The sequence below is a fragment of the Pelophylax lessonae genome, assembly GCF_965119305.1.
Source record: "Pelophylax lessonae genome assembly, chromosome: 8".
Lineage (NCBI taxonomy): Eukaryota > Metazoa > Chordata > Amphibia > Anura > Ranidae > Pelophylax > Pelophylax lessonae.
Genome location: NC_138775.1, coordinates 168,551,368 through 168,566,028, shown reverse-complemented (window position 1 = coordinate 168,566,028; position 14,661 = coordinate 168,551,368). Strand labels below are relative to the sequence as shown.

Sequence of the window (14,661 nt, the reverse complement as noted above, 5' to 3'; positions counted from 1 at the left end):
GAGAGTTGCTGTCAGTCAGGAGCTATCTGCCAATGGCTCCTGCTGCTGTCAGTCACATGCTATGATTTGTGTGCAGTCATAGTGTCTATAGATGCACACAGCCCAGCATGAGAGCATGCCCACATGAGTGCCCCCACAGCTGTTGGCTTGCTCCTGCTCTGTAATAGTTCTCTGCTCATTTATTCCTAGGGGACTAGGTAAAGCTTTACCTGAATCTCCAATCCCGCAGGTTCTTCTACACTGCTAGACCAGTCCCTGCAATCTCTTCTCCCCTGCACTCCTGGTAAGTTTTTTTTCAATCCCCTAGACTTATCTAGCAGTTACAGGCTAAGTTTACTATTAAGGGGGGGGGGGGGGGGAGGGATCAAAATACACATTTGGAAGAAAAAAAAAAATTGTGTTTTTATTTTTTTTTCCATACCATAGGAGCCCGCATTGCACCCGCAATCAGTGGTTTGCAAGTGCAATGTCAGATTCCTGCGAACTCTTCTTTCAGCTCAGTTGCAGAGTTGGAGGAAATATCAATGGGCTAAGTGTGCTGATTACCACACTTGTGTTCCATTGAGAACTACATGTCTTGTACTTCATTAATTCGCAAATCTCAGTGAATGGGGCTCAGTCGGTGAGGGGGAATGGTGCTTACCAACATGTTACAACTTACATGTGAGTGTAACATGTTGCTAAAGGTGGAGTTAGCCTTAGCAGCTCCTTTGCGGGCTCATCCACACTTAGGAGTGAGTAAGTGTGGATGAGTAAGTGTGGATGAGTAAGTGTGGATTAGTAAGCATATCTATTGGTCCTCAAACTGTGGCCTTTTGCTTGCCTTTATCTGGCCCTTGAGGCACTATTCATCCTAAGGATATGCGACACTATTCTGCACACTGACACCAACAATGGAGTAGAATTCTTACCACTGACACCACCAACAATGGGGCACTATTCCTCCACATAATACCAAAGTTGGGACACCGCTTACTTTCTATTCCCGCTGACCACAGTCTGGCCTCCCTACAGTCTGAAGGACATTAAATTGGCCCTTTGTTTAGAAAGTTTGGAGACACCGGATATATACTAAATATGCACAGGAAGAGAAGATTACATATTCATGCACTGCTTTCCAAGCATTGCACTGTGATAGCGCCTTCACTGCTGACGATTCTTACTGCTATATTACCATTCAAGTGTTACGCATAAAAAACTATGGATTCTCTACATCAACAAAAGTCTTGTATGTAATATAATGACACTATGGTCTGGGTAAAAAAAAACGATATGTACTCACTTAAAAAAAAAAAAAAACACCCCAGCTAATTCATTCATCATCAGAACACCATAATTGGTACCTTAGTCAGGTTGAGCAGAATCTGTATAGACAGCTTGATCACTTCCATACAAGGGATACTTCTGTTACAGCTACGGATCAGAGTGAAAATGGTCCTCACAGCTCCGCTCTGTGCCATGTTTTCACAGCAAATAGAAGACAGTCTGGTGGCAGCTTCTACAAGAGGAAGGGACACATATGAGGAATTTGTGTACTGCAGACAAATTACTAATATGTCATCAAAGTACTTTTATAACAATGGGTTAAAATTCATAAATTCCCACCAACAGATGTCCTCAAAAGAAAGAAATAGACTGAAGAATACAAAAATGAAAATGAGAGAGACATGGAGGCTGCCTATGCTGACCTTTCCATCTGAAAATGCTAGCTGCTTGGCTGTCAATCTGACACCCTGGCTTGAATAGTCACTGAACCAGAAAAAAGTGTGCATATGAGAACTTTTGATTTTAACTATGATTAAATGATGCACATACTTCTTCTAGGACTGTGACTCAGCACTGGAGTTAATAGGCCAGCATAATAGCCAAGTAACTAGCATTTTTAGAAGGTCATTAGCAACCTATTTTTTTTCAGGTAAGGTTTGCTTAAAAAGCGTTTTTTTTTTCCCTTTTGTCAGAATCATACTTACCTAGGTGGATGCAGCATCGGTCCGATGCTGCATCTGTCCCCTGTCAGCTCTAACACTGAGAACCAAGCAATCAAACACCGTCGATCGCTCAGGTTCTCAGGGCTCCCTGAGCAGAGAGAGCTGGTGACTGTCAGCTCTTCGCTCACTGGAGCGTTAGGCTGTGGAGGGAGTGGAAACGGCCAGCTTAGACTCTCAGCAGTTCACTGAGAGCCTGAGCCAGGTGCTGGTCCAGGCATGTGGGCGGATTCCGACTTCATTGTCGTGATCTTGCCTGAGCCTGGACCGGCTCTGTGACATCAGGAGACAGCGGGCTTCAACTGAAAACCGGTCACAGGAGCGCAGAACGAACTGTGATTTACAGAAGTACAGCCAAACGAGCTTTGGGTGTATTCTTACAATTATCTCCAGTTATGGGCTGCGGAGCAACAGATAAATGATGTGCCATCACTGGCCCTTCTTATAATAGTGTGAGGACCCATTCAGACCTCTCTAGTGCAGTGCTTTGCAGTAAAGAATAACATTTAAATGATTTAATGGGCTAACAGGACCTGTTCACATCCGTGGATGTTAGGTGTAGCGCGTTGTGGGCACCTTTACGCATTTTATACATGTCATGACTACCATTACCTAAATGTGCATTTTGCTGGAGATGCTTCAAAAGATGGAACAAGCGAAACACTTGCAAAATACCTAAAAATGAGCAGATCTGAACAGTCTACGAAAAAAAAAAGGAAACAGACTTCAGATGCAGCCAGGCAGTGTCATGGTAATCATGATAGCAGAGGGTAAACAAACCTCTTGTGTTCACTACCAAACATGTGATCCCAGATCCCATAAGAAATAATCACATTGCCATTAAAACTATTAATATTTCCTATAAAAAAAAGTTGCACAGTAGTGAAGACATTATGTTACCAAGATACCATCTAAATCATGGGTGTCCAACCTTTTGGCTTCTCTGGGCCACATTGAGTGTAGAGAAAATTTTCTCTGGCTGCATATAAAATATATACTATAGTTAAGGTATACAAGTAATAAAACACCGCCGCGCCCTTCCCGCGCTGTCGCTCCCCCCCACAGCACTAATTTAACACAACTAGAGGATGATCCCTTCCGAGGCAGCCTCTGCCTACAGTTAGAGCCGCTGTGGCAGTGCCCCCGACCCAACTTCCTTCTTCCCCATCAAAAAAAAATAAAATTGTCAGGGGGCAGTGGGCCGCATTGCCTGGGGCTCTGGGCTGCATGCGGCCCCCGGGCCGCAGGTTGGACATGCCTGATCTAAATTAAATTGAGCAGCAAACATTTATCATTCAGCATTTTTTCTTTTCGTGGGATCAGATTACAAAAAAACTTTAGCTATAGAAACTGCACTTACCCGAATTATCATAAAAACACTCCGCTTTACATTTTAAAAGCTTAACTCTAAGGGCTCTTTCACACAGGATGTCCGTCATATGGACTCCGGTTTTCTCAGCGGGGGATCGATCCGCCGATCCCCCGCTGAGCAGAAGGATGACAGCTGTGTCTCCGCGCTGTGTGCAGAGACACAGCTGTCAGTTCCCCATGCATCTCTATGGGGGAAATCGGAACACATGCAGATTTGACAGATCGGATGTCAGCGGACATGTCTCCGCTGATATCCGATGCCACATAGGAATGCATGGGGGAACCACTCAGATCCGCCAAAAAAACGAACAGGCGGATCTGAACGGTTCCATTCACACCTGAGCATATTGTTTTCATGAGTTTTTCTGGGTGTTTTTTGGGGCGTTTTGCAGGTGTTTGGAGGCAGGCATTGACATCTAACAAAAAAGCTTGTAATCTGCCAAAAAATAAGCTCATTTTCTTTTTTGAGCCTCAGGCGACAAAATGCTCATATGTGAACAGAGGCCATTGAAATTAATAGGATTAAATTTGCTTGTTGGGCGTTTTGAGACTTCAGAGATGAGCGTTTTATGAGCTGAAAAACGCTCAGGTGTGAACAGGGCCTAAAGGGCATAATGCATGTGACCTACTAGTTTTCTTTTCGGTTTGAGCACTTCGAGGAATATATTTCTCACCAAGATGCTTCAGAGCTGCCAGGATGTAGGAGAAGTGCTTGTAGGAGAGGAGATAACTTAAAGCAACCGATGTTCTGTTACATAATATATCTTCAGCTTTGGTCTCCTCGCTCAGTTTTCGCAGATGCTGACGTAAGGTTCTTATTTTTTTTGTGTCATTTGCTTTTCTCCACTGGTAACCTCTCCACAGAGCCTATTGGATAAAATGTGACAAGAAAAAACTGCATAAAAATGTATATTTCAAATAATAGACAGCTACATCACATTTTAAAAAAAAAAAAATTATAAAGACGTAACAATTCAAAACAAGCAGGGGTAAAATAGGCTTCATTTATGAAGCACTGATTTTTATTTATAATGGCTGGTAAAATAAACAGCCCACGTTACATGGCACTAGTAAAAGCAAATGACTGCTACCGTCAAATCAAGCCAAAAAAAGCATGTTCTACACTTTTGTGATGTATTGTAAGCCTTTAGAAAAGTCAGCTATTTAAGGGGATAATCAAGAAATTAAAGTAATTGTAAAGTCTCGTGTTTTTTTTTTTTCTAAATAAACACATTATACTTACCTGCTCTGTGCAGTTGGTTTTGCACATGGCAGCCCAGATCCTCTTCTTTTCGGGTCCCTCCTCACTGCCCCTCCCTCCTGTCGAGTGCCCCCACAGTAAGCAGCTTGCTAGTGGGACCTGCAAAGGTCGTGGGCTCCTCAACCAAGACAAGGTAACCCAATTTGACCTGGAAACCGGGCAGTCCACTACAGGTTAGACCGTCCACCTTTAACGCAGTAAATCTTTATAAGGATACAAAACCGGGCAGTCCACTACAGGTTAGACCGTCCACCTTTAACGCAGTAAATCTTTATAAGGATACAAAACCGGGCAGTCCACTACAGGTTAGACCGTCCACCTTTAACGCAGAAAATCTTTAGAAGGATACTGCAAGCAAAAAACACCTAGCAAACTTGGATGACATTAAGTGTCTCACAGGGGGGAAGAGTACTCTTCTTCTGCAGGCTACCAAGGGCAAGGAGCCCCGTCGTAGACGTGGGCCATTCGTCTCAAGCTACTAAGCGGCTTCTTCTCTCACGGTCTCAAGACAAGGGATCAAAAAAGTCAGGGCCTCCACCAGAGGTTCCAAGACGACCTGGTCTGGCAAGCCATGAGCGGGCTCTTCTAGACCTGCGGACAAGGCTGCCTCTGCATGAAGGGGCACCCTCACCCATATCTGGGGTGGGGGACATCTTCGCTGGTTTCCGAATCCATGGACCTCCCTGGTACAGGTCAAGTGGGTTCACAAAGTTCTTGCTAGGTGGCCGCCTGGTTGTCGGTGCACACTTTTACAAAGTTTTTTGTGAAGTGGATGTGTTGGCATCTGCGGATGCTTCTTTTGGCCGCAAGGTTTTGCTAGCTGCTGTTTGGAGGATGTGGTCCTCTTCAAGCGTGTATTTTTTTCAGGTGAGCTCCAGTTGTTAGCCTCGGGAATTTTTTTCTGATGTTTTTCCACCCCTTATTAACACTGCAATGGTTAAGAAGAATCAGGAGCTGTGTCCGTCAATGAACGAAAGAGAAAATGGGATTTTTGACTTACTGTAAAATCCATTTCTCTGATGTTCATTGATGGACACAGCATCTCATTTTTCCCTGAATTCTGTCATGTTGCTGAAACAGGAAGAGAAGGAAAGCCCCATTGCAAGGGATAATTGCTTGTTTTGGTCTGGGGGTGGGGGGAGGCTTTACACCTCCTTGCAGATAGACTGGCAGTCTAGGGTCCAGGCATCATCAAGACCAAAGCAGGGTTCATACCCCTGCACTGAACAGGATGAAGCAGAGGAACAGTCCACTGCCAGAGAATGAGGGAGTGTGATGTGCCTGGGGAGCAAAGGATCAGGTAATTAGTAGAAGTGTCTCCTCTCCCCCAGACAAAATGAACTATTACACTCTTGTAGTACTGGTGTAGCCCCACTGCAGGGGATAATTTTACATTTTCCCCAGAGGTTGGCTTTAGACATACAGTGCCTTGAAAAGGTATTCATACCCCTTGACATTTTCCTCATTTTGTCATGTTACAACCAAAATCGCAAATGTATTTTTTTGGGATTTTATGTGATAGACCAACACAAAGTGGTGCAAAATTGTGAAGTGGAAGGAAAATGATAAATGAGTTTTGAAACTTTTTACAAATAAATATGTGAAAAGTGAAAAGCGTGGCCTGCATGTGTATTCAGCCCCCACCCCCCTCCCCTACCCCATACTTTGTAGAACCACCTTTCGCTTCAATTACAGCTGCATGTCTTTTTGGGTATGTCTCTACCAGCTTTGCACATCTAGAGTGAAATTTTTGCATAGTCCTCTTTGCAAAATAGTGCAAGCTCAGATTGGATGGAGAGTTTCTGAACAGCAATTTTCAAGTCTTGCCACATATTCTCAATTGGATTTAGGTCTGGACTTTAACTGGGCCATTCTAACACATGAATTTGCTTTGATCTAAACCATTCCATTGTCAAGATAGACAATGTGGGCTATGTGGGACTTTAAGTGAGACACCGGCAGGTATGCCCAGCGTCTCCATCCCTATATCGGAAAAAACAAATTGAAAAGGATTAACCAAGCACGACCAAGGACCATAGCATGACCTGCTGTCTCATGTAAAGTCCCAAATATTTTATGAAATTAGGGATGGAGGCACTGAGCTATACAGGCAAATTGCCTCATATAAAGTCCCAATCTGTGTTTTACACTGCATCCGCCAAGGGATTGGAGGTGTATGCTTCTCAGCTGGTCGTTTTCAGTTTGTACCATCTTAAGAACATTGCTATTAGAGCATTGAGATACTATACCAGTCGTGGATGGAGGTGGGTTGGGGGAAGTTTGGGCTGCTCCCTCCCACCTGCCTCCTACCCATCCATTAGCAGTCATGTGCTCCCAGAGTGGAGACACTCAAATTTAAAAGTGTTAGGGACTGCAGATAAAACAGGGTGCCGTGTAGTGGCTCTGCAGCTTACACATGCGTTTGCAAATGCGTGTCAACTAAACCCCTGTTCTTTATTTATATCGAGACAGGTCTACTTGGTTGGTGGCAGACTGGAGGGTGAGTACATCAGACTGGGGGCTGGCTGGCTTCCATGCACCTCTTTTAATCCTTTACAATTTGTTTTAACCATTCCATTGTAGCTCTGGCTGTATGTTTAGGTGTATGTCTGCTGTATGTCGTTGTCCTGCTAGAAGATGAACATCCACCATAGTCTCAAGTCTTTTGCAGACTAACAGGTTTTCTTCTAAGATTGCTCTATATTTGGCTCCATCCATCTTGCCATCAACTCTGACCAGCTTCCCTGTCCCTCTTGAGGAAAAAGCATCCCCACAACATAATGCTGCCACCACCATGTTTCATGGTGGGGATGGTGTGTTCAGGGTAATGTGCAGTGTTCGTTTTCCGCCACACATAACATTTTTCTTTTAGACCAAAACGTTCAAATTTGGTCTTATCTGACCAGTGAACCTTCTTCCACGTGTCCCCCACATGGCTTCTCGTAAACTGGAAAAAAGGGATTTCTTATGGCTTTCTTTCAACAATGGCTTTCTTTTTGCCACTCTTCCAAAAAGGCCAGATTTGTGGAGTGCATAACTAATAGTTGTACTGTGGACAGATTCTCCCCCCTGAGCTGTGGGTCTCTGCAGCTCCTCCAGAGTTACCATGGGTCTCTTGGCTGCTTCTCTGATTAATGCTCTCCTTTCCTGGCCTGTCAGTTTAGGTGGACGGCCAAGTCTTGGTAGGTTTGCAGTTGTGCCATACTCTTTCAATTTTCAGATGATAGATTGAACAGTGCTCCGTGAGATGTTCAAAGTTTGGGATATTTTTTTTTATTACCCTAACCCTGTTTTAAATTTTTCCACAACTTTATCCCTGACCATTCTGGTGTGTTCCTTGTCCTTCATTATGCGGTTTGTTCACTAAGGATCTCTAAGGGCTTCACGAAACAACTGTATTTATACGGAGATTAAATCACACACAGGCGGACTCTATGTAATAATTAGGTGACTTCTGAAGGCAGTTGGTTCCACTAGATTGGAGTTAGGGTATCAGAGTAAAGGGGGCTGAATACAAATGCATGCCACACTTTTCAGATATTTGTAAAAAAAAAAAAATTTAAAACTCATTTATCATTTTCCTTCAACTTCACAATGATGTGCTATTTTGTGTTGTCTATATAAAATACATTTACGTTTTTGATTGTAACATGACAAAATGTGGAAAATTTCAAGGGGTATGAACACTTTTTCAAGGCACTGTATATCTATAGATCCTTTTAAAGGCTCCCCTCAATCCCCATTTATAGTAGTGAGAGCAGTGTCACTTGCTGATCTGGAAATAGGACAATCATGGCAACATTTAAACGGTGATTGAATATTTCATCCATAAATTATCCTTCTAACATTTAAAAGGCCCAGTTAACACCTAAACAATTTTCTGTTTGAAGCTTGTAGCTCTAAAACGATCAACAAGTCAAATCCTATTCATTTCAGTGGCCTCTGTTCACATCTGAACACTCGTCTGAAGCAAAACGCCTGAAGCTCAAAAAAAGTATGAGTTTCTTTTTGGCAGATTACAAGTGTTTTTTGGCCCCATAGACTTCAATAGAAACGCCTGACTTGAAGCGTTTTATGAGCGTTTTCTGCTCAAAAAGCAGATCTCCACCCCTAATGTCCTCTCCCTCTCTTCCCCCCAGTGCTTTCTATTGGCTAAACAAATAGGCTTGAAGCTGTAAAACGCTTGTAATACACTTCTAAAACGCTTAAAAAAAAAAAAAAAAAAAAAAAAATAAAAAAAAAAAAAAAAAAAAAAGCTTGGTAAAAGCTGCAAAAAAGATAAAAATAAAAAAAAAACGCCAGTAAATAGATACGTTCAGGTGTGAATGGAGCCTACCATCCTGTGAAATATACAGCATCTTGTGTGTAATTGAATATATATGAATTCACCTATTATGTACACAGACATTGTAATATGAAGTTGCAAGCAAATAAAGTAATGTTACCTGGAACTTGACAATCCCACAAGAAACCTTTGCTTGCCGCTTGCGTTGAAGGAACATCCTCACACTTCTCTGGATTCTAAAAGCTGCCTCATTCCTGCGGCGTAACCAGGATCGCACCACACGCTGAACACAGACCATCTTCTCAACTGTGCAAAGAAACTTCCTGCGCTGTAATCTGGACCGATACCATCTCTGCAAATGAAATCACTTATCATCTAAGGGTTAATTTACACTTGCAGTATGGGGGAGGGGGGGGTGGTTTAGGGTGTCAAAAACAGGTGCTCTAGTGGAGTTTTTATTGCACCCGTCCTTAAGCTGCAAAGAAAAATGGACAGGGGTGTAAACATGCCGTGGCAATAATAAACCCTTTTTAACTGGCTCTAAAATGTGAGCTATTCAAGTGAACGGGGCTACATTGCAACCATGTAGGTGTGTGACATTTACAGGGTTAAAACAGGCAGATCTTTTTCAGAGATGTGGCTTTGTTAGCGGATGTCTATGTAGCTGTGTCTGTATAAGGAAAGACTAGATGATAATTGGCAAGGCTGGCAGTACATTGTTTACACAGATAATCAGCCTCATCAGGGGCCATCAGCGCAGCCTCATCAGGGGCCATCAGCGCAGCCTCATCCCCCAGAAACTAAGAAAAAAATTTTTTTTTCTTCCAAGATTTTCAGGCTTTTTTTCTTTGTTTAGCAATAAAAACAGTGGTGATTAAATACCACAAAAAGATAGCTTGGTCTCAAAAAAATTTAATTTGTGTGCAGTGTTGCATGACTACGATCGCAGTGAAAGCTGAAAATTGCCCTGGCCAGGAAGGGGGGTGAAAGTGCCCAGTATTGAAGTGGCTAATGAACTAAGAGTCCTTTCACTTTCCATAAAAAAAACCCACACACAGGAAAACTGAATCCTTTTTCAGTGTTTATACTTCTGTCTTTGGTTCAGTTTCATTTGCTTTTCACAGGTATTTTTTTTTTTTTTTTTTAGTTGTCGAAAAACAGTCCTAGGTGGACAAAATTTATAAAACAGAAATATTTTTTTGCTTAAAAACAGATTTAAATGTAACAGAACTTTACTACTGTTACATTACTAGTGATTCATTCCATTTTTGCGGACATACATGGATGCAATGTGAATATATTAAGGTTATTTACTTAAAAGGTAAAAACTGCTTATCCTTTAGTATGACTAAGTTTTCAGAGAAATTGCTCTCCTTGTGCCATGTGTCTATAATGCTCAAAATTGCATCTGGTTGCTTATTCTTTGGCAAGAGGCTAGGGGTTTCTATACCCTGTTTTAAATGGGAATAGATTTCTATTAGAAATCAGAAACTAAATCTCAGCATAGCACCACTGTGGGCATTCATTCAAGAGAATCTCAAAACCTCCCATCTTTATGCTTTATATGATTAACCACGGCTGCCGAAAAAGCCACACCAGGGTAACCACTAATAGCATAAGATAATCCGGATAGCCACACACCTTTATTGGCTTGATGCCCGTGTTGCTTTTCTTTAAAAATCATATTTTAAAAATAAAGTTGATTTTCTGGATGTGCGGCTGCCTGGATCTTCTTTTTACTATAGGTGTATCTACCTGAAGTAGAGGCAGCCCTAAAGAATGTGCATAAATATCACAACAGCATGACTTAAAAATAGTAATATCTATGCCATTTGTTTTCAGTAAATCAAAAAAAGTCAGTATGGTTGTCACATTTAAATATACTGGCAAAGGCTCTTTACACCAATCATACCTGAATATAAATAACATGGCAAATTTGCTTCTGTGCTTTTTTAAGAGTATGATGAGCCCAGAACCATCTCTGAATTTTCACAGCGCACAGATGGAGATAAACTGCAGAAGCAAACCTTAGAAGCCGTCTTTCTGTGTTCCACTGGGCGATCTGGTAAGATGATAAAATTCTGGATCAGAAGAAGAATATACAACAATGTTCTCTTACAGAAAGCAAAAAAATGTTTCTGGGATCTACCATGTCAGGAACATTGGGACTGTACTGGTCAGCCTTGCCCAGTGTAGTCCATAGGTGAGTAGAGGCAAAAAGGCTGGTTTCAGATCAGGCTAATTCATATGCAGTACTTTTATTATTTTAACCACTTAAGCCCCAGCCCTATTTTCGGACACTTTCTGTTTACAAGTTAAAACCAGTATTTTTTCCTAGAAAACTACTTAGAACCCCCAAACATTATATATATATATATATTTTTTGAGCAAGGAGAATAAAATGTCGGTCATTGCAAAATTTTTTGTCACGCGGTATTTACGCAGCGGTCTTTAAAACGCCATTTTTTTGGAAAAAATTAGAAAAATCACATTTCACTGCATTTAAAAAATACTAAACAGTAAAGTTAGCCCATTTTTTTGTACATTGTGAAAGATGATGTCACGCCGAGTAAATAGATACCCAACATGTTACGGTTTAAAATTGCGCCCCCCCTTGGATGGCGACAAACTACGGTCAATAGAGATCTCAATCTGCGACGCTTTAAATTTATTTAACGGTTACCAGTTTAGAGGTAGAGTGTAGCTCTTTTTTTTACATTATTGCCCACGCTCTGGCGATCGCGGCGATACCTCACATGTGGGGTTTGAACAGCAATTTCATTCGCGGCTCGACTTGCGTATACGTTTTTTGTGCGCAAACTAACGGTGACGGGGGCAGCTAAATTATTTTTTTTTCCTATTTATTTTTAATTTTTTTTCAACTTTATTACAGGTTTTTAAAAAAAAAAAAAAAATCTGATCACTTTTATTGCTGTCACAAGCAATGTAAACATCCCTTGTGACAGCAATATGTGTGACAGGTACACTTTATGGAGGGATCGAGGGTCTAAAAGACCCTAGACCCCTCCACTACACTTCCCTGTATGCAAAACGCCGAAAACGGCATTTTTGCATACAGCCGTTTTTTAAAACTGCCGCCTTTTGCAGCACAGTAACCCGGAAGTGACGTCATGGACGCCGCCTCCGGGTTACGTCATCGGAGACCCGATCGATGCCGTTTCCGGCATTCATCGGGACTCCATCCAGCCGGCGGACATGCCGGCTGGGTGCTCGGGGCTCCCGGTGGGACGGGAGCCCCGAGCAAAGCCACGGAAGGCGGCGGGAGGGGGGGGGACGTCCCCTCCCGCCCCCCCCGGGTAACGATCGAGCGGCTCCCGAGCCGCATCGGTCGTTACCGACGGAAAGCTGACCGTCGGCTTCAAACCACGGTACCGGGATGATGTCTCTAGCTAGAGGCATTATCCCGGTATAAGCCCGCAAAGTTTACCGACGTAGCCCTACGTCGATATGCGGTAAGTGGTTAAAAGAACAGGACGTAATCCATCAGCTTGTGGCCAATAGAACTTATTGAAATGTCACGGTATAACATTTGATAAGAGCTCACACAAAAAAGTAAAAGTAAAAAAGTGTGCAGCACATCTGTAACACTGTCATCGCACGGCACTCCAGCAGCTGTTTCCAACTTTCAAGGCAGCAAGGAGTAAACAGGCCCATAAAATTGTATCTAAACCCAAAAATAAAATATATTGCGGCTTACCAGTTCTTAGATGTGATGGTTGCATTAAATTTGCCATTTTTAGGCTTTTATCCAACTTTGTTTTTACCTGGTGATCTTACACCCATTTTGTCCATCTATGCCCTATATATGGAGAAGGCCAGATAGGAAATGGAGGAGTATCTCTGGAACTGGGACACAGGCAGCAAAAACCTGAATACAAAAACTGTAGCTGCTGAATTTTAATAAACAGCCACTCACCTGTCCCACAATCCAGCGGTGTTGCTTCCCCAGCATTTCCTGTTCTGCCTCGCTGGCATCTTTGGGCACACGGCTGAAACAGCTTGCGGCTTCGCAGCCAGGTGCCCACTGCGCAATCGCTGGCGGCGCTCGGTGACTGGTCTCACAGTCTTCTTGGACCTGACGTGTCCCAGAAGACTTCAGGAGGGGGGGGGGGAGGAGAACTTCAGCTTCCGATCGCATAGGCGATCGGAGCAGAAGTGGGAGCAGGTATCTGCCAAAATCAGGTACCCCCTCCCCCCCTCCTTCCCAAAAGCTCAATTTCACAAACAAGAGCAGGGAAGGAGGCCTTAAAGTGGAACTACCGTTTTTGGGTGGAGCTTCGCTTTAATGAATTCTCTGCATTAAAGCGGAGCTGCAGTCCGCATAATCAATTATTTATTTATTTATAAAAGTTCCTCGTGATTGTTTGTACTTTTATAAGAATATGTGGATACTGTCCAAACTGTCTTCATGCTTCTTACTTTTAAATCTGTAATATCTAACATGATCTGCAGGGGCCATCGAGGATGTGGGCCTCTGAAGCCCGCTACTGTGTATTTCCAGGACTAGTTGCAGCTGGCTACCCAGTATGCACCTCCCAATCTCACCCCTGTGCAGCAATGACACTGTGGCACAGTTTGTTGATTACAGGGTACTCCTCCCGATCCCGTCATTTTCGGTATGGAATCGCATTATGACGTCATTGCCTAGGCAGCCAGGACTTGAAGTGCCGCCCGGATAAATTAAATAAAGGTAATAAAAAACACTTTAAAAAATCCATTTAGGAGTGCACGCCAGGGGCCATTGAGATCAGAGGAACAAACTAAAAAAGGGTGCAACTCTGCTTAACCACTTCCCGCCCGCCCTATTACAAATTGACGGCGGGAATGTGGTTGTTATCCTGACCGGACGTCATATGACGGCGGCAGGATAACACAGCTCTGGGCGCCCCCCGGGGGCGCGCAGAGCGGCGATCGGTGATGCGAGGTGTCAGTCTGACACCCTGCATCTCCGATCTCGGGAAAGAGCCTCTGACGGAGGCTCTTTACCATGTGATCAGCCGTGTCCAATCACGGCTGGTCACATAGTAAAAAGGAACAGCCGTTGATCGGCTTTCCTTAGTTCGTGCCTGACAGGCACGAGTAAAGGAGCGCCGATCGGCGGCTCCCCTGACAGGGGGGGGGGGGGGAGGGGGGTCGGCACTGGTAATCAGATCATTGATTACCAGTGCAGACCCTCGGGGGGGGGGGGGGGGGGGATGCCACTAGATCCACCAGGGATGCCCACTATGACCCCAGGGATGGCAATCAGGGCTCAGGGAGCCCCCCATTGCCCTCCCCATCAGTGCTGCCCACCAGTGCCCTCCCTATCAGTGCTGCCCACAAGTGCCCATCATTGCCATCCTTTAGTGTCGCCCACCAGTGCCCATTATTGCCCACCGGTGCCGCCTATCAGTGCCCATTAGTGCCCATCAGTGCCGCCTGTCAGTGCCGATCAGTGCCGCCAATCAGTGCCCACCAGTGCCGCCTATCAGTGCCCATTAGTGTCCGTCAGTGCCACCTATCAGTGCCCGTCAGTGCCACCTATCAGTGTCCATCAATGCCGCCTATCAGTGCCGCCTATCAGTGCCCACCAATGCTGCATATCAGTGCCACATATCAGTGCCTATCAGTGCCGCATATCAGTGCCACCCCATCAGTGCCACCCCATGAGTGCCACCCCATCAGTGCCTGTCAGTGCAGTCTCATCAGTGCTCATCAGTGCAGGAAAAAACTTATTTATTTACAAAATTGTATAACCT

The 14,661-nt window shown here is 43.8% G+C and overlaps 1 protein-coding gene across 1 annotated transcript in view; it reads right to left on the bottom strand.

Annotated features, from left to right (window-relative positions):
* Window positions 1-14,661, bottom strand: part of ASPM (assembly factor for spindle microtubules) — a 147,933-nt gene that overhangs the window by 18,183 nt on the left and 115,089 nt on the right. The window contains exons 20-23 of the mRNA XM_082266196.1: window positions 10,815-10,964; window positions 9,063-9,254; window positions 4,031-4,223; window positions 1,344-1,498 (exon numbers count right to left, since the gene is read on the bottom strand). Of these exons, the coding sequence (XP_082122322.1) occupies window positions 1,344-1,498; window positions 4,031-4,223; window positions 9,063-9,254; window positions 10,815-10,964 (690 nt within the window). The remainder of the gene's footprint in view (window positions 1-1,343; window positions 1,499-4,030; window positions 4,224-9,062; window positions 9,255-10,814; window positions 10,965-14,661) is intronic.